Below are 23,638 nucleotides of genomic sequence, written 5' to 3'. Positions count from 1 at the left end.
AGAGGCTGAAAACCATTAGAAAACTGAGGAGAAGACCAGAAACCAGGAGAAAACAGAAGAGAAGGATGTGAATTTGGGATAAGCCGAACATCAGAAATCTCGAGAAAGCAAGTAGAAAAAAAATCATGAGATAACAGAGAAGAAGACCATAAATCATGAAAACCAAGGAGAATGGAAATCATGAGATAAGAGAGGACAAGACCATAAATCATGAGGTAACAGAGAAGAAGACCATAAATCATGAAATCAAGGAACATGGAAATCAGAAGATAAGAGAGGACAAAACCATACATCATGAGGTAATAGAGAAGAAGACCATAAATCATGAGGTAATAGAGAAGAAGACCATAAATCATGAGGTAATAGAGAAGAAGACCATAAATCATGAGGTAATAGAGAAGAAGACCATAAATCACGAAAAGCAAGGAGAATGGAAATCATGAGATAAGAGAGGACAAGACCATAAATCATGAGATAACAGATGAGGTCAACAGAAATGATGACAAACTGTGAAGACCAAAAATCATGAACTATCCAAGAAAATGACCAGAATTCATGGGATAAAAGAGTAAAAGACTGAAGATGTCAACCAAGGAGAGCACCAGAAACGGTAAGAATATAAGAAGAACCTGGCATCATGAAAAACTAAAGAGAAGAGATCATGAGTTCACCAAGAAGAAGACTAAAAACCGTGAGGTTACGAGAAGAAGACCACAAACCCTGAGAAAATGGAGGACTGGAAATCATTACAGAAAGATGAAAACAAAGGAAGAGACCAGAAATAATGAGCGAAGAGAGTAGAAGACCGGAAATCAAGAGAAACCGAGGAGGAGACTATGAGTCATAAAGACAACAGAGGAGAAGACTGGAAATCATGGAATCAAATATGGAAACCATGATATCACAAAGACCAGAAATCATGAGACAACGGTAAAGAAGACTGAAAACCAAGAGAAGACTGGAAATCATAATCTGAAGATCAGAAAGTATGAGATAATGGAGGAGTGGAAATGATAAGAAGACTTAACCAAGTAGAAAACTGGGAATTCATGAAGAAATCAAAGGTCAACCTGAGAAGACCAGAATTCACGAGATTAAAGAGGAGAAGACCGGAAAAAGTGAGATAACAGAGGAGGAAGACTAGAAAGCATGAGAAGACCAAGGAAATCATAAGTTAATGGAGGGGAAGACCATGAAAACTTGGATAACAGAGAAGAAGACGGGAAACTGTGATACAACAGCAAAAAGACCAGAAACTGAGAAAGAGCCCATCATTCATGATATAAGGAGGGACGTGTCCACATCTACGGCAGATTTTTGTTCACGACATTACAGATAGATTTCTAATGTTAAGGTTTCTGCCTGTGGACTCCCATGGGGTAATTGATGAAATGAAGTCATGTGGCCGAGACATTCAATGAAATCAACCTATCCTGTGAGGAAGCGTAAACAGGTCATAGGGTGATTTCATCAGACATCTCCCACCACTTTTTCCATGGCCAGGACGTTTTTCAGAGATAATGATGCCTACAGAGATAAACAAAGAGCTGGGGTTCCTTTATAAGAACAACTGGGCCCCAAAGTCCCCTAGCTGCTCCTGTGGCAGACCGATCACAGAGACCTTGATTGTCCTCCCCTGGATTAAGATTATGACTAATCTTCAGAGTGGAGGTCCGTCCCTAGGATGTCACCAGACATGAGATCCACACCAGGACCATGGAGCTTTCAGTTATGTTTTATCCGGATTGTGGACTTACCAGTCTTTGCACTTTTGCTTGATGGTGCTCCCAGGGTGATAGGTTTGTCCTCCATGATGACATGGACACATTGAAGGAGGGACACATTGTCCACTGTCATCCAACACCAGACCTTCTGGACAGTTACATCCAGACACACAGCCAACCATCTCCTGGCAGGATCCCAAGTCTGCCATACGAAGGTCAGCGCATGTCTTGAGACAGAGAGGAGCACATTCCATGTAGACCTGACCTCCAGAGCACTGGACAGCTGGTGAAAAACAAGATGAGTTATGGAGACCCCCAAAAATGGAGAACAAGGGAAAAAAGAAGCTCAACAAGCCAGGAGCAACAGGACTAGACATTAACCAGAGGGGGCGCCAGTAACACAGGACTGGACACTGACCAGAGGGGGGCGCCCGTAACACAGGACTGGACACTGACCAGAAGGGGGCGCCAGTAACACAGGACTGGACACTGACCAGAGGGGGGCGCCCGTAACAGAGGACTGGACACTGACCAGAGGGGGGCACCAGTAATACAGGACTGAACACTGACCAGAGAGGGGCACCGGTAACTGACAACCTGGGAGAGAGAAGACTGACAACGGAGATGGCAGAGCAGACTCACAGCACAAGGTCTGGTTCCTCCAGGACACTACCGCCCCCTCCTGGGCGCACTGCCGGGCGTAGGCGGATACAGCGCTGCACAGACACTTCTTTCCAGGGGAACAACCACAGACATCAGACAGGCAGAGCTGGTGAAAGGGCCCCCAGTCCACAGCGTCATGGCAAGGCTGAGGGCCACACAAAGGAAAGAGGATGATAGAGCAATGACTGGTAATAACCCCGCGACTGATATGTAATATTCGTGTTAGGATGAGTTATAGAGTTACATCGCTATGTAGTAATATGTAATATCACCATTTCGTCACCAATTTTCCATGGATATAGTTTTGATGGGGAATTTTTGGGATATTTTTGGGGTATTTTTTACCTGAAACACGGGTCCTGATATCAGAGCGCAGGCTTCCTCTGCAAACTCCCTGCGCTGAGTGTAAGTTCCACAGGGATCCAAGCTCCGAGGACCAACGTCCGGACAGTCAGAAGAAACCTTGAACTTATTGGCGAAGTCTGAGGAGCTGCTCTCAATGTCGCCCTCGGCGGTGGTGAAATCGTCATTCTGGTTCCAGTTGTAAGTTCCGCACAGACCCCGCACCTTATACAGAGAGAGACCACGTCATTATAAGCAGGAGAATGGGGGGGGGTCCCATCAGGACTAATATAGAATGATCCACCAACAATCACATCTAATGTGTGGGCAGAATTTCACCCCATGAGACCCCACACGAGGAGCTCCGGGGTCCCATATAAAGGCTCCCTATAATCCTACACCTCTCTGCTTAGTCTAAGGTTCCCCAAAGGTATTGACCAGAGCCTGCCCCAATGTAGGATGGACTTGGCTGCTCAAAACCCAGAACCAAAGGACAGAAACCAGGAACACTTGCAGGCGAAGACTCAAACCAGAAACCCTATAACATGCAGGGAGAATAATACACAGGTCAGGGTCAAACCAAGAGAGTAATAGCTGAAACAAAAGCAGATAATCTCAGAAATCCAAGCACAAGTCCAGGGGGCCACAAACAAAGCCAAAGCAGCAACAGAAGAGTTAACCAGAAGAGCACAGGCAGCAAAACCAGTACAAGGGAAAATAAGGAAAAGTACTGGAAGTGAGAACAGGCCCACAGCCTAGACAACTGATGGAATCACAGGCGCCCGAGCAATAAAAGAGTCTGGTCTGGACTGGATACCGAATTATCCCTGATTGACTCTGTATCCCAAATCTCTGACTGCCGGAACAGATAGGTATAGCCATCTTACAGTAAAGCAACGGCCATGTGGTAAGTGGAGACGCTGTAAAGAGTTTCCCCTGCAGGAGAGAATGATGACTGCGGAGATCACGAATATTTATAGTCCTAATAATATCTACCGCTATATAACAAACTACAACACCTGTCCTGGTGTTCAGATTCCTGCAAACAGTCAGATGTCATAGACATTAGACCTAAAGCAATCTACAGCGTTTTCTATTGGGGCAGTGTAGTTCCTCATCCTAATCTATAGGGGTCACTGCTGAGTCTATATAACCTTATTGGCAAACGTGGGCTGCAGGGTGATGTGAACGGAAGGAAACTCCATGTTCCAAAGCAGGTGAGCTCCGAATGTCTGGAGGAGAAGGTGGGTGGAGGAGATGCGTCTGACGGACAGATCAGGGCTGACGAATGGCAGAGTCACCGCGTGGCCATCCACTGTGGGTTCACCTGAGAACAGATAGAGGTCAGGGTCACACAATGGCAGTGCACATAAGTGGTCCATGTGGCCACCCAAGTACCTGATGTCCGGAGTCTGACTGATGTCTTGTGGGCAGTCACAGTGACAGCTCGGAGGCAGCTGACCGACCCCTGACTGCCACAGTCCTCGTTCTCCGCAGAGATGAAGAGTTTTCCATCCACGTAATCCTGCAGGGAATGAGAAGAATAAGATGGAGGTTCTCAGAACACGCTCTACACGCGTGAACTTACATGTCTCCTTAACATACGAGATCATCACCTGAACCAGGACATATTCACACGAGCCATGGAAGTCGAACCTCCTGCGATCAAACGTGACATAATGCGAGTCTCCTATCACAGAGCACTCAGCGGCACATCTGTCCTGGGAACACCGCCATTGTCCACCTACACACGTGCTGCAAAGAGGAAGACAACAGGACGGTCATCATGGAAATGGTCAGTGGTCTGGAGATACAAGATGCGGGCAGGAGGGAACATCTCACCATTGATTACATCTCTGCTTGATGACTTCTCCTGGAGAGTATCTTTGTCTTCGATGATAACATGGACATTCCTCCTCCCTTACACATCGTCCGTCCTCGAGGTACAGGCCGGCCGGACACTCACAGCCACTGACACACTCCTCCCGACACTGACCGTCCTCATAGCTGCCCACTGAGCCGCAGCTGGCCGGACAGGCGGACACACAGTCCGAGTACTGCTTGCCCATCAGACATTCCTTCTCTGGAGAAGAATCAAGTGTAAAAAACCTCAGAACTTCGGAGAGAAGAAAGTAGACAGGAGACACGCCATGCCGCCACTCACCACAGAAGCCGGCCTTGCGCCAGGTGATGGTGATCTTCTGCTGAGAACATTCCCGGGCATAGCTGGTAAAGGTTGGGCACACGGAGGAGCTTCTGTCCTGCTGCGTGTCCCTATCCTGGCAGTACGTATACATACAGGTGTCATAGAAACCCCTGGGGTCCACCTAGAAGTAGGAGACTGGATCATTATAATGGGGTCCTGCCACCAATGTCAGCATCATTGGGGTACGCTGTGAGCCCCAGCCTGATCTGCCTTACCTTGTGGTGACAGTGACTGAAGGGGGCGCCTAAGAGCTTCCTGCACATAGATTCTGCCTCCATCTTGATGGCGTCTTGTCCAGGAAGATCACAGCTATGACCCAATTCCGGAACGTCTGGACACATGTGCTGCGTGACAAGTCAGGGAACGGTCAACAACTCCATCACTCGCACTACACCTCCCATCATTCATACGACCCCCTCGATGGTTCTGGTCTTCACTCACCTGAAGGCTGAAGTCTTGAACCTTCCAGGAATTCCCAAACCCTGCAGCATTTAGAGACACGGCGCCCCCAAGATGAGTAAAGTCATCTAGAAGAGAAGGAATGCCCACTGAGGTTCTCGGCACCTTCTTTGCTGGCCGATTCCAGTCCCAAGGTCCCAGCCCTGGAACCAGCCCATGAACACTTACCTTCTGTGTTGCCATTGTAGGTCCCGCACAGTCCACTTGTCCTCCCCTGAAGCTCGGAGTTCACAGTAACGTAAATGTTGTGGCCTCCATCAAACTTCACCCTGACGCCCAGACCACTTTCTATGAAGATGAAGTCTCCAAGCCAGAGGATGCTGATACCTGACAAGGGACGGAGCGTCAGGACCGCGAGTCCACATACATACACGTACTACGGACCCCCAGCCTCCACTACCGCCATCCCATACATCCAACATGGCTGATACAAACAGAAACCCGGGGTCCGTCAGCTCCTAATACTCAGTAGATCATGACAGGTGGACAAAAGATTGAGACTGATGGCCGACCAAGGCACAAGTAAGAGCCAACCAACATGAACTGAAGACACGTTCATAACCAAATCCATCCATATAAAACATCACTAAGATCCAACGGCATCGAGAAGATCCATCAGCACCAATAGAGTCCATCATTCTATGTCACTACAATATGGCGCCTTGGAGCTTACCATTTTGCAGATGGGGGTCTCCGTCTGGTACAATGACATCATTGATGGTCACTGACCGCCCCTCTACCACAACCTGGTCCAAACCAAAGATCATCTTCAGAATCTGGAGGTACAAAAAACGACTGAAGAAATGCAAAAGGTATGTGTCCCCACAGCAGCACAGAGGATGCAACCGACCAATGGGGAATCAGTGCAGTGACCGGAGAAGTTCATACCTTGAGGCATTGTCCGATTCGGGTGCAGCGTTCTCCAGAGACCAACACGGCCCAGCTGGCGTCAGTGGAGGACGCCAGGTTATACGTACAGTCCCCGTGGAAGTTGTAATGTTTCCCATCAAAAGTCCGATAATGGAAACTGCCCCATGTGACGCAGGTGGCAAAGAGTCTGCGCTTAGATACAGCACCCCCGATCAGAGCCGTGCTGAGATACGGCCTCATCAGGAAGGGAGATGGCAGATCTGTTAGACATGGGAACAAAGCAATGACCAAATCTACAGTGAGACTGGGGGAGGGGTTTAACCTTTTATAGGAGGCTCCACCCACGGTGCTCTGTATAGTAACACCCCCCCCCCCCCAAATATCTCATTGTGTCCCACCGTCCCTATTCTACATAACCATCAGACATCCATGAGAGTAACATCTATAACTACTGACAACCAGCTGTATATATCATGTCTGAGAGGTAGTCACAGCCCCGCCCCCTGTTACTGACAACCAGCTGTATATATCATGTCTGAGAGGTAGTCACAGCCCCGCCCCCTGTTACTGACAACCAGCCTGTATATATCATGTCTGAGAGGTAGTCACAGCCCCGCCCCCTCTTACTGACAACCAGCTGTATATATCATGTCTGAGAGGTAGTCACAGCCCCGCCCCCTGTTACTGACAACCAGCTGTATATATCATGTCTGAGAGGTAGTCACAGCCCCGCCCCCTCTTACTGACAACCAGCTGTATATATCATGTCTGAGAGGTAGTCACAGCCCCGCCCCCTGTTACTGACAACCAGCTGTATATATCATGTCTGAGAGGTTGTCACAGCCCCGCCCCCTGTTACTGACAACCAGCCTGTATATATCATGTCTGAGAGGTAGTCACAGCCCCGCCCCCTGATACTGACAACCAGCTGTATATATCATGTCTGAGAGGTTGTCACAGCCCCGCCCCCTGTTACTGACAACCAGCTGTATATATCATGTCTGAGAGGTAGTCACAGCCCCGCCCCCTGTTACTGACAACCAGCTGTATATACCATGTCTGAGAGGTTGTCACAGCCCCGCCCCCTGTTACTGACAACCAGCTGTATATATCATGTCTGAGAGGTTGTCACAGCCCCGCCCCCTGTTACTGACAACCAGCCTGTATATATCATGTCTGAGAGGTTGTCACAGCCCCGCCCCCTGTTACTGACAACCAGCTGTATATATCATGTCTGAGAGGTTGTCACAGCCCCGCCCCCTGTTACTGACAACCAGCTGTATATATCATGTCTGAGAGGTAGTCACAGCTCCGCCCCCTGTTACTGACAACCAGCCTGTATATATCATGTCTGAGAGGTAGTCACAGCCCCGCCCCCTGTTACTGACAACCTGCTGTATATACCATGTCTGAGAGGTAGTCACAGCCCCGCCCCCTGTTACTGACAACCAGCCTGTATATACCATGTCTGAGAGGTAGTCACAGCCCCGCCCCCTGTTACTGACAACCAGCCTGTATATATCATGTCTGAGAGGTAGTCACAGCCCCGCCCCCTGTTACTGACAACCAGCTGTATATATCATGTCTGAGAGGTTGTCACAGCCCCGCCCCCTGTTACTGACAACCAGCCTGTATATATCATGTCTGAGAGGTAGTCACAGCCCCGCCCCCTGTTACTGACAACCAGCTGTATATATCATGTCTGAGAGGTAGTCACAGCCCCACCCCCTGTTACTGACAACCAGCTGTATATACCATGTCTGAGAGGTAGTCACAGCCCCACCCCCTGTTACTGACAACCAGCTGTATATATCATGTCTGAGAGGTAGTCACAGCCCCGCCCCCTGTTACTGACAACCAGCTGTATATATCATGTCTGAGAGGTTGTCACAGCCCCGCCCCCTGTTACTGACAACCAGCCTGTATATACCATGTCTGAGAGGTTGTCACAGCCCCGCCCCCTGTTACTGACAACCAGCCTGTATATATCATGTCTGAGAGGTAGTCACAGCCCCGCCTCCTGTTACTGACACCCAGCCTGTATATATCATGTCTGAGAGGTTGTCACAGCCCCGCCCCCTGTTACTGACAACCAGCTGTATATATCATGTCTGAGAGGTAGTCACAGCCCCGCCTCCTGTTACTGACACCCAGCCTGTATATATCATGTCTGAGAGGTTGTCACAGCCCCGCCCCCTGTTACTGACAACCAGCTGTATATATCATGTCTGAGAGGTTGTCACAGCCCCGCCCCCTGTTACTGACAACCAGCCTGTATATACCATGTCTGAGAGGTTGTCACAGCCCCGCCCCCTGTTACTGACAACCAGCCTGTATATATCATGTCTGAGAGGTAGTCACAGCCCCGCCTCCTGTTACTGACACCCAGCCTGTATATATCATGTCTGAGAGGTAGTCACAGCCCCGCCTCCTGTTACTGACACCCAGCCTGTATATATCATGTCTGAGAGGTTGTCACAGCCCCGCCCCCTGTTACTGACAACCAGCCTGTATATATCATGTCTGAGAGGTTGTCACAGCCCCGCCCCCTGTTACTGACAACCAGCCTGTATATATCATGTCTGAGAGGTTGTCACAGCCCCGCCCCCTGTTACTGACAACCAGCCTGTATATATCATGTCTGAGAGGTTGTCACAGCCCCGCCCCCTGGTACTGACAACCAGCCTGTATATATCATGTCTGAGAGGTAGTCACAGCCCCACCCCCTGTTACTGACAACCAGCTGTATATATCATGTCTGAGAGGTTGTCACAGCCCCGCCCCCTGGTACTGACAACCAGCCTGTATATATCATGTCTGAGAGGTAGTCACAGCCCCGCCCCCTGTTACTGACAACCAGCTGTATATATCATGTCTGAGAGGTATTCACAGCCCTGCCCCCTGTTACTGACAACCAGCTGTATATATCATGTCTGAGAGGTTGTCACAGCCCCGCCCCCTGGTACTGACAACCAGCTGTATATATCATGTCTGAGAGGTATTCACAGCCCCGCCCCCTGTTACTGACAACCAGCTGTATATATCATGTCTGAGAGGTTGTCACAGCCCCGCCCCCTGGTACTGACAACCAGCTGTATATATCATGTCTGAGAGGTATTCACAGCCCCGCCCCCTGTTACTGACAACCAGCTGTATATATCATGTCTGAGAGGTATTCACAGCCCCGCCCCCTGTTACTGACAACCAGCTGTATATATCATGTCTGAGGGGTAGTCACAGCCCCGCCTCCTGTTACTGACAACCAGCTGTATATATCATGTCTGAGAGGTAGTCACAGCCCCGCCCCCTGTTACTGACAACCAGCTGTATATATCATGTCTGAGAGGTAGTCACAGCCCCGCCTCCTGTTACTGACAACCAGCCTGTATATACCATGTCTGAGAGGTTGTCACAGCCCCGCCCCCTGTTACTGACAACCAGCCTGTATATATCATGTCTGAGAGGTAGTCACAGCCCCGCCTCCTGTTACTGACACCCAGCCTGTATATATCATGTCTGAGAGGTTGTCACAGCCCCGCCCCCTGTTACTGACAACCAGCTGTATATATCATGTCTGAGAGGTAGTCACAGCCCCGCCCCCTGTTACTGACAACCAGCTGTATATATCATGTCTGAGAGGTAGTCACAGCCCCGCCCCCTGTTACTGACAACCAGCTGTATATATCATGTCTGAGAGGTAGTCACAGCCCCGCCCCCTGTTACTGACAACCAGCCTGTATATATCATGTCTGAGAGGTAGTCACAGCCCCGCCCCCTGTTACTGACAACCAGCTGTATATATCATGTCTGAGGGGTTGTCACAGCCCCGCCCCCTGTTACTGACAACCAGCTGTATATATCATGTCTGAGAGGTAGTCACAGCCCCGCCCCCTGTTACTGACAACCAGCTGTATATATCATGTCTGAGAGGTAGTCACAGCCCCGCCCCCTGTTACTGACAACCAGCTGTATATATCATGTCTGAGAGGTTGTCACAGCCCCGCCCCCTGTTACTGACATCACTGGGCAGTTATACCATTAGTCGGTGGGGGGATGACTAGCTGTACTAGTGCTGGTGACTATCGCCCTTCTTACCGGTGGGGGACACGTAGGAGCAGCTGAAGCATAGCTCAGAGGTGATGTTCTTCCAGCTGTGGCCCCAGGGGTGTAAGCAGCACTCCTCCATACTCATGAGGGTTACATTGTGGGGAGCCCCAATATCCTGACAGCTCCAGGTGGAGAAGCAGCGGCCCAGAAATCCTCCTGATGATAGAAACATAGGAATAAACACTCAGAGGACAAGTCAAGTAACCAGCGCTGAACAGGGCACCCAAAAATGAGCGCCCAGCACCAAATGCCTGGCCCTGAGCTCAGCAGTCCTGTAATCTACATGTTATTACATACCCTGCGTGCAGTCCTCGCCCGTCCAGCCCTCGCAGCACGCCTGGATAGTCTGGTTGTACACAGTCGGTCTGGTGGATTGTGGCCTGGTGGAGGGGCGGAGCAGATATATTATATTTACATAGAGTATATGGGGGATATGCGGCTGTGCTGTATGGAGCCCTCCGATACGTCACGTCCCAGGCTCGATGTTACTCTAGTAACCCCTGTCACATGATGTGAACCAGCCAATGAGATAAAACAGAGTGGTGTTCGCCATGGCAGGAGGCGGGGCTTGTCCATGTCGGGTATGATAACTGTATATGGATTTTTTCTGTTCTTTTTTTCAGATCTGACTTGAACTACATCAGACTTGGCGGACCATGAGGATGAGCGGCAGTGAGATTTTTGTATTATTTTTAATAGATCAGTCATCAGAGGTCATGTGGGGAGTTCTTAGTCTGTCACTACTCAGGCAGGGCATAGGGCGAGGCTAAAGGTAACCTATGCATGGAGTTTGTATGTTTTTAGGTCGGGTAATCCGATAAGTATATTGGCTTCCTGTATAACAGATTCCCCTTGTGGGTGTTGGGGATGAGCACCTATAGGACAACCACTAACCCCCCTACTCCACAACGCTCCCCTCTCCTGGGGTCCCCAATGAGAAAAGCGCTTTACAAATGTTTGCCATTGTCATTATTACACCACAACCTACCACCATCAGAGGTACCGGGAAGAGCCAGGTAACGTCCAGTACGCGACTATCTAGTGATTGTACTGCCGTATCTGCAGGCTTAGACTGGGAAAGCACAAAAACAAAAGCTCTCCATCCCGGGGGGCCTGCAGACACCACAATACCTGACCATCACTGGAAACAAGCACCACCCACACACACACGACGGTCATTGATGTAGTCGCCGATCTGGTCCGTATGTTAGGTATACTTACCCTGGTCCAGCTCTGCCTCATCTCATGGAGTAAACCGCACAGTGGCATCTCATTGGCTGCTTCACATCATGTGATAGGGGTTACGAGAGTTCCTTGTGAAATGATCTCTAGTAACCCCCTTTTATGGTGGAGCTACAGGATGGCGTGCTCCAGTGTGCAGGGACTCCTTCTCTTACTGAAGCCCCACGCTACCTGTATGTACAGCTCTATACTACTTCTATATACATCCTCACACTACCTGTATGTACAACCTCACACTCCCTCTATATACGGCTCCATACTACCTGAATATATAGTACCACACTACCTGTATGTACAGCCCCACATTACCTCTTTATAAAGCCCCACACTACGTCTATATACAGCCCAATACTACCTGTATATACAGACCCACACTACCTGTATATAAAGCACACCCCGTCTCCTCCATATTGCTGCCGCATCCGCTCCTGGTCCAGTCTCCAGCCGTCCATGTTGTACTGGTAGAGGCTGGTACATGGCACCTGCTGCTCCCTCCTGGGGGTGACAACCTCTTCTCCTGTCACCTGCACTGTCCGCTCACACCAGCGCCTGCCACCAAATCACAGGATAGGGTGAGCTCAATTTACTGACACATCCATCACTCCTAAATAATACATCCATCAGCCCTTACTGACACATGCACAATGCTGCCTGGCCGGGGCTCTGATATTACTTACCCACTGCAGAAAGTCACCTTCACCCAGAGAACCAGGAGCAGCAGCCGCGAGGATCTCATCATCCTGTCAGCAGAGGGCGCCGTCCAGACTCCTCCTGTAACCAGACATCTAGTCAGCTTAGATACACCCTCATGCTGGGAACTATAGTGATATGTGTTCTGAGACTATATTACACAGGATAGGATTAGATACACAGCTAAGTATACAGTATCACACAGGATAGGATTAGATACACAGCTCAGTATACAGTATCACACAGGATAGGATTAGATACACAGCTCAGTATACAGTATCACACAGGATAGGATTAGATACACAGCTCAGTATACAGTATCACACAGGATAGGATTAGATACAGCTCAGTATACAGTATCACACAGGATAGGATTAGATACACAGCTCAGTATACAGTATCACACAGGATAGGATTAGATACACAGCTCAGTATACAGTATCACACAGGATAGGATTAGATACACAGCTCAGTATACAGTATCACACAGGAGAGGATTAGATACACAGCTCAGTATACAGTATCACACAGGAGAGGATTAGATACACAGCTCAGTATACAGTATCACACAGGATAGGATTAGATACACAGCTCAGTATACAGTATCACACAGGATAGGATTAGATACACAGCTCAGTATACAGTATCACACAGGATAGGATTAGATACAGCTCAGTATACAGTATCACACAGGATAGGATTAGATACACAGCTCAGTATACAGTATCACACAGGATAGGATTAGATACAGCTCAGTATACAGTATCACACAGGATAGGATTAGATACACAGCTCAGTATACAGTATCACACAGGATAGGATTAGATACACAGCTCAGTATACAGTATCACACAGGAGAGGATTAGATACACAGCTCAGTATACAGTATCACACAGGATAGGATTAGATACACAGCTCAGTATACAGTATCACACAGGATAGGATTAGATACACAGCTCAGTATACAGTATCACACAGGATAGGATTAGATACACAGCTCAGTATACAGTATCACACAAGATAGGATTAGATACACGGCTCAGTATACAGTATCACACAGGATAGGCTTAGATACACAGCTCAGTATACAGTATCACACAGGATAGGATTAGATACACGGCTCAGTATACAGTATCACACAGGATAGGATTAGATACACAGCTCAGTATACGGTATCACACAGGAGAGGATTAGATACACAGCTCAGTATACAGTATCACACAGGATAGGATTAGATACACAGCTCAGTATACAGTATCACACAGGATAGGATTAGATACACCGCTCAGTATACAGTATCACACAGGATAGGATTAGATACACAGCTCAGTATACAGTATCCCACAGGATAGGATTAGATACACCGCTCAGTATACAGTATCACACAGGATAGGATTAGATACACAGCTCAGTATACAGTATCACACAGGAGAGGATTAGATACACAGCTCAGTATACAGTATCACACAGGATAGGATTAGATACACCGCTCAGTATACAGTATCACACAGGAGAGGATTAGATACACAGCTCAGTATACAGTATCACACAGGATAGGATTAGATACACAGCTCAGTATACAGTATAACACAGGATAGGATTAGATACACAGCTCAGTATACAGTATCACACAGGATAGGATTAGATACACGGCTCAGTATACAGTATCACACAGGATAGGCTTAGATACACAGCTCAGTATACAGTATCACACAGGATAGGCTTAGATACACAGCTCAGTATACAGTATCACACAGGATAGGCTTAGATACACAGCTCAGTATACAGTATCACACAAGATAGGATTAGATACACGGCTCAGTATACAGTATCACACAGGATAGGCTTAGATACACAGCTCAGTATACAGTATCACACAGGATAGGATTAGATACACGGCTCAGTATACAGTATCACACAGGATAGGATTAGATACACAGCTCAGTATACAGTATCACACAGGATAGTATTAGATACAGCTCAGTATACAGTATCACACAGGATAGGATTAGATACACAGCTCAGTATACAGTATCACACAGGATAGGATTAGATACACAGCTCAGTATACGGTATCACACAGGATAGGATTAGATACACAGCTCAGTATACAGTATCACACAGGATAGGATTAGATACACGGCTCAGTATACAGTATCACACAGGATAGGATTAGATACACGGCTCAGTATACAGTATCACACGGGATAGAATTAGATACACCGCTCAGTATACAGTATCACGCAGGATAGGATTAGATACACGGCTCAGTATACAGTATCACACAGGATAGGATTAGATACACGGCTCAGTATACAGTATCACACGGGATAGAATTAGATACACAGCTCAGTATACAGTATCACACAGGATAGGATTAGATACACGGCTCAGTATACAGTATCACACGGGATAGGATTAGATACACAGCTCAGTATACAGTATCACACAGGATAGGCTTAGATACACAGCTCAGTATACAGTATCACACAAGATAGGATTAGATACACAGCTCAGTATACAGTATCACACAGGATAGGATTAGATACACAGCTCAGTATACAGTATCACACAGGATAGGATTAGATACACGGCTCAGTATACAGTATCACACGGGATAGGATTAGATACACAGCTCAGTATACAGTATCACACAGGATAGGCTTAGATACACAGCTCAGTATACAGTATCACACAGGATAGGATTAGATACACAGCTCAGTATACAGTATCACATAGGATAGGATTAGATACACCGCTCAGTATACAGTATCACACAGGATAGGATTAGATACAGCTCAGTATACAGTATCACACAGGATAGGATTAGATACAGCTCAGTATACAGTATCACACAGGATAGGATTAGATACACGGCTCAGTATACTGTATCACACAGGATAGGATTAGATACACAGCTCAGTATACAGTATCACACAGGATAGGCTTAGATACACAGCTCAGTATACAGTATCACACAGGATAGGATTAGATACACTGCTCAGTATACAGTATCACACAGGATAGGATTAGATACACAGCTCAGTATACAGTATCACACAGGATAGGATTAGATACACAGCTCAGTATACAGTATCACACAGGATAGGATTAGATACACAGCTCAGTATACAGTATCACACAGGATAGGATTAGATACAGCTCAGTATACAGTATTACACAGGATAGGATTAGATACACAGCTCAGTATACAGTATCACACAGGAGAGTATTAGATACACAGCTCAGTATACAGTATCACACAGGATAGGATTAGATACACAGCTCAGTATACAGTATCACACGGGATAGGATTAGATACACAGCTCAGTATACAGTATCACACAGGATAGGATTAGATACACAGCTCAGTATACAGTATCACACAGGATAGGATTAGATACAGCTCAGTATACAGTATTACACAGGATAGGATTAGATACACAGCTCAGTATACAGTATCACACAGGATAGGATTAGATACACAGCTCAGTATACAGTATCACACAGGAGAGTATTAGATACACAGCTCAGTATACAGTATCACACAGGATAGGATTAGATACACAGCTCAGTATACAGTATCACACGGGATAGGATTAGATACACAGCTCATATTTAGATTCACCAGTACTGGTTGATACACAATATTATTATACTCACATAAGACAGGATCACATATGATAGGCTTAGATACGTAATTTCTGTATCACTCATAATATACTTAGACACATCTCCACATTTCAGATAGGATAGGCTTAGATACAGGGGCACAATATATGGCCATACGGCTTAGATACATTCAGACATTACAGTCCTATGAAAAAGTTTGGGCACCCCTATTAATCTTAATCATTTTTAGTTCTAAATATTTTGGTGTTTGCAGCAGCCATTTCAGTTTGATATATCTAATAACTGATGGACACAGTAATATTTCAGGATTGAAATGAGGTTTATTGTACTAACAGAAAATGCGCAATATGCATTAAACCAAAATTTGACCGGTGCAAAAATATGGGCACCTCAACAGAAAAGTGACATTAATATTTAGTAGATCCTCCTTTTGCAGAGATAACAGCCTCTAGTCGCTTCCTGTAGCTTTTAATCAGTTCCTGGATCCTGGATGAAGGGATTTTGGACCATTTCTTTCTACAAAACAATTCAAGTTCAGTTAAGTTAGATGGTCGCCGAGCATGGACAGCCCGCTCTCAAATGATCTGAAAACAAAGATTGTTCAACATAGTTGTTCAGGGGAAGGATACAAAACGTTGTCTCAGAGATTTAACCTGTCAGTTTCCACTGTGAGGAACATAGTAAGGAAATGGAAGAGCACAGGGACAGTTCTTGTTAAGCCCAGAAGTGGCAGGCCAAGAAAAATATCAGAAAGGCAGAGAAGAAGAATGGTGAGAAGAGTCAAGGACAATCCACAGACCACCTCCAAAGAGCTGCAGCATCATCTTGCTGCAGATGGTGTCACTGTGCATCGGTCAACTATACAGCGCACTTTGCACAAGGAGAAGCTGTATGGGAGAGTGATGAGAAAGAAGCCGTTTCTGCACGTACGCCACAAATAGAGTTGCCTGAGGTATGCAAAAGCACATTTGGACAAGGCAGCTTCATTTTGGAAACAAAAATTGAGTTGTTTGGTTATAAAAAAAGGCGTTATGCATGGCGTCCAAAAAGAAACAGCATTCCAAGAAAAACACATGCTACCCACTGTAAAATTTGGTGGAGGTTCCATCATGCTTTGGGGCTGTGTGGCCAATGCCGGCATCGGGAATCTTGGTAAAGTTGAGAGTCGCATGGATTCCACTCAGTATCAGCAGATTCTTGAGAATAATGTTCAAGAATCAGTGACGAAGTTGAAGTTACGCCGGGGATGGATATTTCAGCAAGACAATGATCCAAAACACCGCTCCAAATCGACTCAGGCATTCATGCAGAGGAACAATTACAATGTTCGGGAATGGCCATCCCAGTCCCCAGACCTGAATATCATTGAACATCTGTGGGATGATTTGAAGCGGGCTGTCCATGCTCGGCCACCATCTAACTTAACTGAACTTGAATTGTTTGTCCAAAATCCCTTCATCCAGGATCCAGGAACTGATTAAAAGCTACAGGAAGCGACTAGAGGCTGTTATCTTTGCAAAAGGAGGATCTACTAAATATTAATGTCACTTTTCTGTTGAGGTGCCCATACTTTTGCACCAGTCACATTTTGGTGTAATGCATATTGCACATTTTCTGTTAGTACAATAAACCTCATTCCAATCCTGAAATATTACTGTGTCCATCAGTTATTAGATATATCAAACTGAAATGGCTGTTGCAAATACCAAAATATTTAGAACTAAAAATGATTAAGATTAATAGGGGTGCCCAAACTTTTTCATAGGACTGTATATGGGTATACTTTTCAGAGACAGGGACACATTGTGGGGGTATAAGGCTTAGATACAGGAACATATATGGGTATAAGGCTTAGATACAGGGACACATATGGGTATAAGGCTTAGATACAGGGACACTTTGTGTGGGTGTAAGGTTTAGATACAGGAACACATATGGGTATAAGGCTTAGATACAGGGACACATATGGGTATAAGGCTTAGATACAGGGACACTTTGTGTGGGTGTAAGGTTTAGATACAGGCACACATTGTGTGGGTATAAGGCTTAGATACAGGGACACTTTGTGTGGGTGTAAGGCTTAGATACAGGCACACATTGTGTGGGTGTAAGGTTTAGATACAGGGACACATTGTGTGGGTATAAGGCTTAGATACAGGGACACATTGTGTGGGTATAAGGCTTAGATACAGGGACACATTGTGTGGGTATAAGGCTTAGATACAGGGACACATTGTGTGGGTATAAGGCTTAGATACAGGGACACATTGTGTGGGTATAAGGCTTAGATACAGGGACACATTGTGTGGGTATAAGGCTTAGATACAGGGACACATTGTATAGCATAGGCTCAGTACTCACATGCGGATTCCTCTGCTGTTCCTCTGGTCACTTGTTCTGTCCTGTGTCTGGTAACTCCAGTCTTATATAGGGGGCAGCGCAGATCTCCATACAGCAGGTGTCACTGCCCGGATTGGTCACTGCCTCCTATAGACACAGCTGCAGCCCAAAGGACTCTGATCTGTAGGCGCCCCCTGCAGGGGCAGGATTACAGGACTGGTCAGGGGCAACTATAATCTGCACTGCTGGGGGGGAGTGATGGGGGCACTGAGGAGAGGGGAAAGAGATTATAGAGAGATACATCCTATATACTGTATGTACAGGGAAGGAATAGTCATGTATTGATGGAAATGTATTAGATAGATAGATAGATAGATAGATAGATAGGAGATAGACAGATAGGAGATAAATAGATAGATAGATAGATAGATAGATAGATAGATAGATAGATAGATAGATAGATAGAAGATAGACAGATAGGAGATAAATAGATAGATAGATAGATAGATAGATAGATAGATAGATAGATAGGAGATGATAGATAGATAGGAGATAGATAGGAGATAGATAGATAGATAGATAGATAGATAGATAGATAGATAGATAGATAGATAGATAGATAGATAGAAAATAGACAGACAGATAGATAGATAGATAGATAGATAGATAGATAGGAGATAGATAGATAGATAGATAGATAGATAGATAGATAGATAGGAGATAGATAGATAGATAGATAGATAGATAGATAGGAGATAGATAGATAGATAGATAGATAGATAGGAGATAGATAGATAGATAGATAGATAGATAGATAGATAGATAGATAGATAGATAGATAGATAGGAGATGATAGATAGATAGGAGATAGATAGGAGATAGATAGATAGATAGATAGATAGATAGATAGATAGATAGATAGATAGATAGATAGATAGGAGATGATAGATAGATAGGAGATAGATAGGAGATAGATAGATAGATAGATAGATAGATAGATAGATAGATAGATAGGAGATAGATAGATAGATAGATAGATAGATAGGAGATAGATGATAGATAGATAGATAGATAGATAGATAGATAGATAGATAGATAGAAGATAGACAGATAGGAGATAAATAGATAGATAGATAGATAGATAGATAGATAGATAGGAGATGATAGATAGATAGGAGATAGATAGGAGATAGATAGGAGATAGATAGAAAATAGACAGACAGATAGATAGATAGATAGATAGATAGATAGATAGGAGATAGATAGATAGATAGATAGATAGGAGATAGATAGATAGATAGATAGATAGATAGATAGATAGATAGGAGATAGATAGATAGATAGATAGATAGATAGGAGATAGATAGATAGATAGATAGATAGATAGATAGATAGATAGATAGGAGATGATAGATAGATAGGAGATAGATAGGAGATAGATAGATAGATAGATAGATAGATAGATAGATAGATAGATAGGAGATAGATAGATAGATAGATAGATAGATAGATAGATAGATAGATAGGAGATAGATAGATAGATAGGAGATAGATAGGAGATAGATAGATAGATAGATAGATAGATAGATAGATAGATAGAAGATAGACAGATAGGAGATAAATAGATAGATAGATAGATAGATAGATAGATAGATAGATAGATAGATAGATAGATAGGAGATGATAGATAGATAGGAGATAGATAGGAGATAGATAGATAGATAGATAGATAGATAGATAGATAGATAGAAAATAGACAGACAGATAGATAGATAGATAGATAGATAGATAGATAGGAGATAGATAGATAGATAGATAGATAGATAGATAGATAGGAGATAGATAGATAGATAGATAGATAAATAGATAGATAGATAGATAGATAGATAGATAGATAGATAGATAGATAGGAGATAGATAGATAGATAGATAGATAGATAGATAGATAGGAGATAGATAGATAGATAGATAGATAGATAGATAGATAGATAGATAGATAGATAGGAGATGATAGATAGATAGGAGATAGATAGGAGATAGATAGATAGATAGATAGATAGATAGATAGATAGATAGATAGATAGATAGGAGATGATAGATAGATAGGAGATAGATAGGAGATAGATAGATAGATAGATAGATAGATAGATAGATAGATAGATAGATAGATAGATAGATAGAAAATAGACAGACAGATAGATAGATAGATAGATAGATAGATAGATAGATAGGAGATAGATAGATAGATAGATAGATAGATAGATAGGAGATAGATAGATAGATAGATAGATAGATAGATAGATAGATAGATATGTTTGCTGTACCAAAGAATTTGTGCTTGCAATAATTATCTGGAAGAACACGAGGATTATCTGACAGAACTGCAGGGGGGCCAATACTTTTGGCCAACACTGTCTCTATCAATCTATCTATCTGTCATATATCTATTTATAAGTCTAAGCAAATTATTATTTATTTATTTATAGTGCACTATTAGATCCACAGTATATTATTATTATCATTTTGTATTCATCCCATGGTGTTCTGTACATTATTATGTTAATCCCATGGTGCTGTACATTATTATATTAATCCCATGGTGTTCTGTACATTATTATGTTAATCCCATGGTGTTCTGTACATTATTATATTAATCCCATGGTGCTGTACATTATTATATTAATCCCATGGTGCTCTGTACATTATTATATTAATCCCATGGTGCTGTACATTATTATATTAATCCCATGGTGCTCTGTACATTATTATGTTAATCCCATGGTGCTGTACATTATTATATTAATCCCATGGTGCTCTGTACATTATTATATTAATGCCATGGTGTTCTGTACATTATTATATTAATTCCATGGTGCTCTGTACATTATTTTATTAATCCCATGGTGCTCTGTACATTATTATATTAATCCCATGGTGCTCTGTACATTATTATGTTAATCCCATCGTGCTGTACATTATTATATTAATCCCATGGTGCTCTGTACATTATTTTGTTAATCCCATGCTGCTCTGTACATTATTATGTGAATTCCATGGTGCTGTACATTATTATATTAATCTCATGGTGCTCTGTACATTATCATATTAATCCCATGGTGCTCTGTACATTATCATATTAATCCCATGGTGCTCTGTACATTATTATGTTAATCCCATGGTGCTGTACATTATTATATTAATCCCATGGTGCTCTGTACATTATTATATTAATCCCATGGTGCTCTGTACATTATTTTATTAATCCCATGGTGCTCTGTACATTATTATGTTAATCCCATGGTGCTGTACATTATTATATTAATCCCATGGTGCTCTGTACATTATTATATTAATCCCATGGTGCTCTGTACATTATTATATTAATCCCATGGTGCTCTGTACATTATTATATTAATCCCATGGTGCTCTGTACATTATTATATTAATCCCATGGTGCTCTGTACATTATTATGTTAATCCCATGGTGCTGTACATTATTATATTAATCCCATGGTGCTGTACATTATCATATTAATCCCATGGTGCTCTGTACATTATTATATTAATCCCATGGTGCTTTACATTATTATATTAATCCCATGGTGCTGTACATTATTATATTAATCCCATGGTGCTCTGTACATTATTATATTAATCCCATGGTGCTCTGTACATTATTATATTAATCCCATGGTGCTCTGTACATTATTTTATTAATCCCATGGTGCTCTGTACATTATTATGTTAATCCCATGGTGCTGTACATTATTATATTAATCCCATGGTGCTCTGTACATTATTATATTAATCCCATGGTGCTCTGTACATTATTATATTAATTCCATGGGGCTCTGTACATTATCATATTAATCCCATGGTGCTCTGTACATTATTATGTTAATCCCATGGTGCTGTACATTATTATATAAATCCCATGGTGCTGTACATTATTATATTAATCCCATGGTGCTCTGTACATTATTATATTAATCCCATGGTGCTCTGTACATTATTATATTAATCCCATGGTGCTCTGTACATTATTATATTAATCCCATGGTGCTGTCCATTATTATATTAATCCCATGGTGATCTGTACATTATTTTATTAATTCATTGGTGCTCTGTACATTATTATATTAATCCCATGGTGCTCTGTACATTATTATATTAATCCCATGGTGTTCTGTACATTATTATATATAAATCCCATGGTGTTCTGTACATTATTATATTAATCCCATGGTGCTCTGTACATTATTATATTAATCCCATGGTGCTTTACATTATTATATTAATCCCATGGTGCTGTACATTATTATATTAATTCCATGGTGCTCTGTACATTATTATATTAATCCCATGGTGCTCTGTACATTATTTTATTAATCCCATGGTGCTCTGTACATTATTATATTAATCCCATGGTGCTCTGTACATTATTATATTAATCCCATGGTGCTCTGTATATTATTATATTAATCCCATGATGCTGTACATTTTTATAATATTCCCATGGTGCTCTATATATTATTATATTAATCCCATGGTGCTCTGTACAATATTATATTAATCCCATGGTGCTGTACATTATTATATTAATTCATTGGTGCTCTGTACATTATAATAATAATCCCATGGTGTTCTGTACATTATTATATTAATCCCATGGTGCTCTGTACATTATCATATTAATCCCATGGTGCTCTGTACATTATTATGTTAATCCCATGGTGCTGTACATTATTATATTAATCCCATGGTGCTCTGTACATTATTATATTAATCCCATAGTTCTGTACATTATTATATTAATTCCATGGTGCTCTGTACATTATTATATTAATCCCTTGGTGTTCTGTACATTATTATATTAATATCATTGTGCTGTACATTATTATATTAATCCCATGCTGTTCTGTACATTATTATATTAATCCCATGCTGTTCTGTACATCATTATATATAAATCCCATGGTGTTCTGTACATTATTATGTTAATCCTATGGTGTTCTGTACATTATTATAATAATCCCATGGTGCTCTGTACATTATTATATTAATCCCATGGTGCTCTGTACATTATTATATTAATTAATTGGTGCTCTATACATTATTATATTAATCCCATGGTGTTCTGTACATTATTATATTAATCCCATGGTGTTCTGTACATTATTATATTAATCCCATGGTGCTGTACATCATTATATTAATCCCATGGTGCTCTGTACATTATTATATTAATTCATTGGTGCTCTGTACATTATTCTATTAATCCCATGGTGTTCTGTACATTATTATATTAATCCCATGGTGTTCTGTACATTATTATATTAATCCCATGGTGCTCTGTACATTA

General features: G+C 43.2%; 1 protein-coding gene across 1 annotated transcript in view; it reads right to left on the bottom strand.

The window, feature by feature from the left end:
* Positions 1-18,329, bottom strand: part of LOC142187219 (SCO-spondin-like) — a 120,558-nt gene extending 102,229 nt beyond the window's left edge. Inside the window, exons 1-18 of the mRNA XM_075261474.1 lie at positions 18,298-18,329; positions 12,291-12,384; positions 11,992-12,162; positions 10,669-10,751; positions 10,360-10,527; positions 6,283-6,524; positions 6,068-6,170; positions 5,563-5,721; positions 5,377-5,462; positions 5,151-5,279; positions 4,894-5,056; positions 4,572-4,812; positions 4,346-4,484; positions 4,128-4,254; positions 3,884-4,056; positions 2,733-2,954; positions 2,367-2,532; positions 1,758-2,007 (exon numbers count right to left, since the gene is read on the bottom strand). Coding sequence (XP_075117575.1) covers positions 1,758-2,007; positions 2,367-2,532; positions 2,733-2,954; positions 3,884-4,056; positions 4,128-4,254; positions 4,346-4,484; positions 4,572-4,812; positions 4,894-5,056; positions 5,151-5,279; positions 5,377-5,462; positions 5,563-5,721; positions 6,068-6,170; positions 6,283-6,524; positions 10,360-10,527; positions 10,669-10,751; positions 11,992-12,162; positions 12,291-12,352 — 2,684 coding nt within the window. The 5' untranslated portion in view covers positions 12,353-12,384; positions 18,298-18,329. The remainder of the gene's footprint in view (positions 1-1,757; positions 2,008-2,366; positions 2,533-2,732; positions 2,955-3,883; positions 4,057-4,127; positions 4,255-4,345; positions 4,485-4,571; positions 4,813-4,893; positions 5,057-5,150; positions 5,280-5,376; positions 5,463-5,562; positions 5,722-6,067; positions 6,171-6,282; positions 6,525-10,359; positions 10,528-10,668; positions 10,752-11,991; positions 12,163-12,290; positions 12,385-18,297) is intronic.
* Positions 18,330-23,638: the final 5,309 nt, after the last annotated feature.

The sequence above is a fragment of the Leptodactylus fuscus genome, unplaced genomic scaffold, assembly GCF_031893055.1.
Source record: "Leptodactylus fuscus isolate aLepFus1 unplaced genomic scaffold, aLepFus1.hap2 HAP2_SCAFFOLD_143, whole genome shotgun sequence".
Taxonomy (NCBI): domain Eukaryota; kingdom Metazoa; phylum Chordata; class Amphibia; order Anura; family Leptodactylidae; genus Leptodactylus; species Leptodactylus fuscus.
This window is presented reverse-complemented; position numbering and strand designations above follow the sequence as displayed.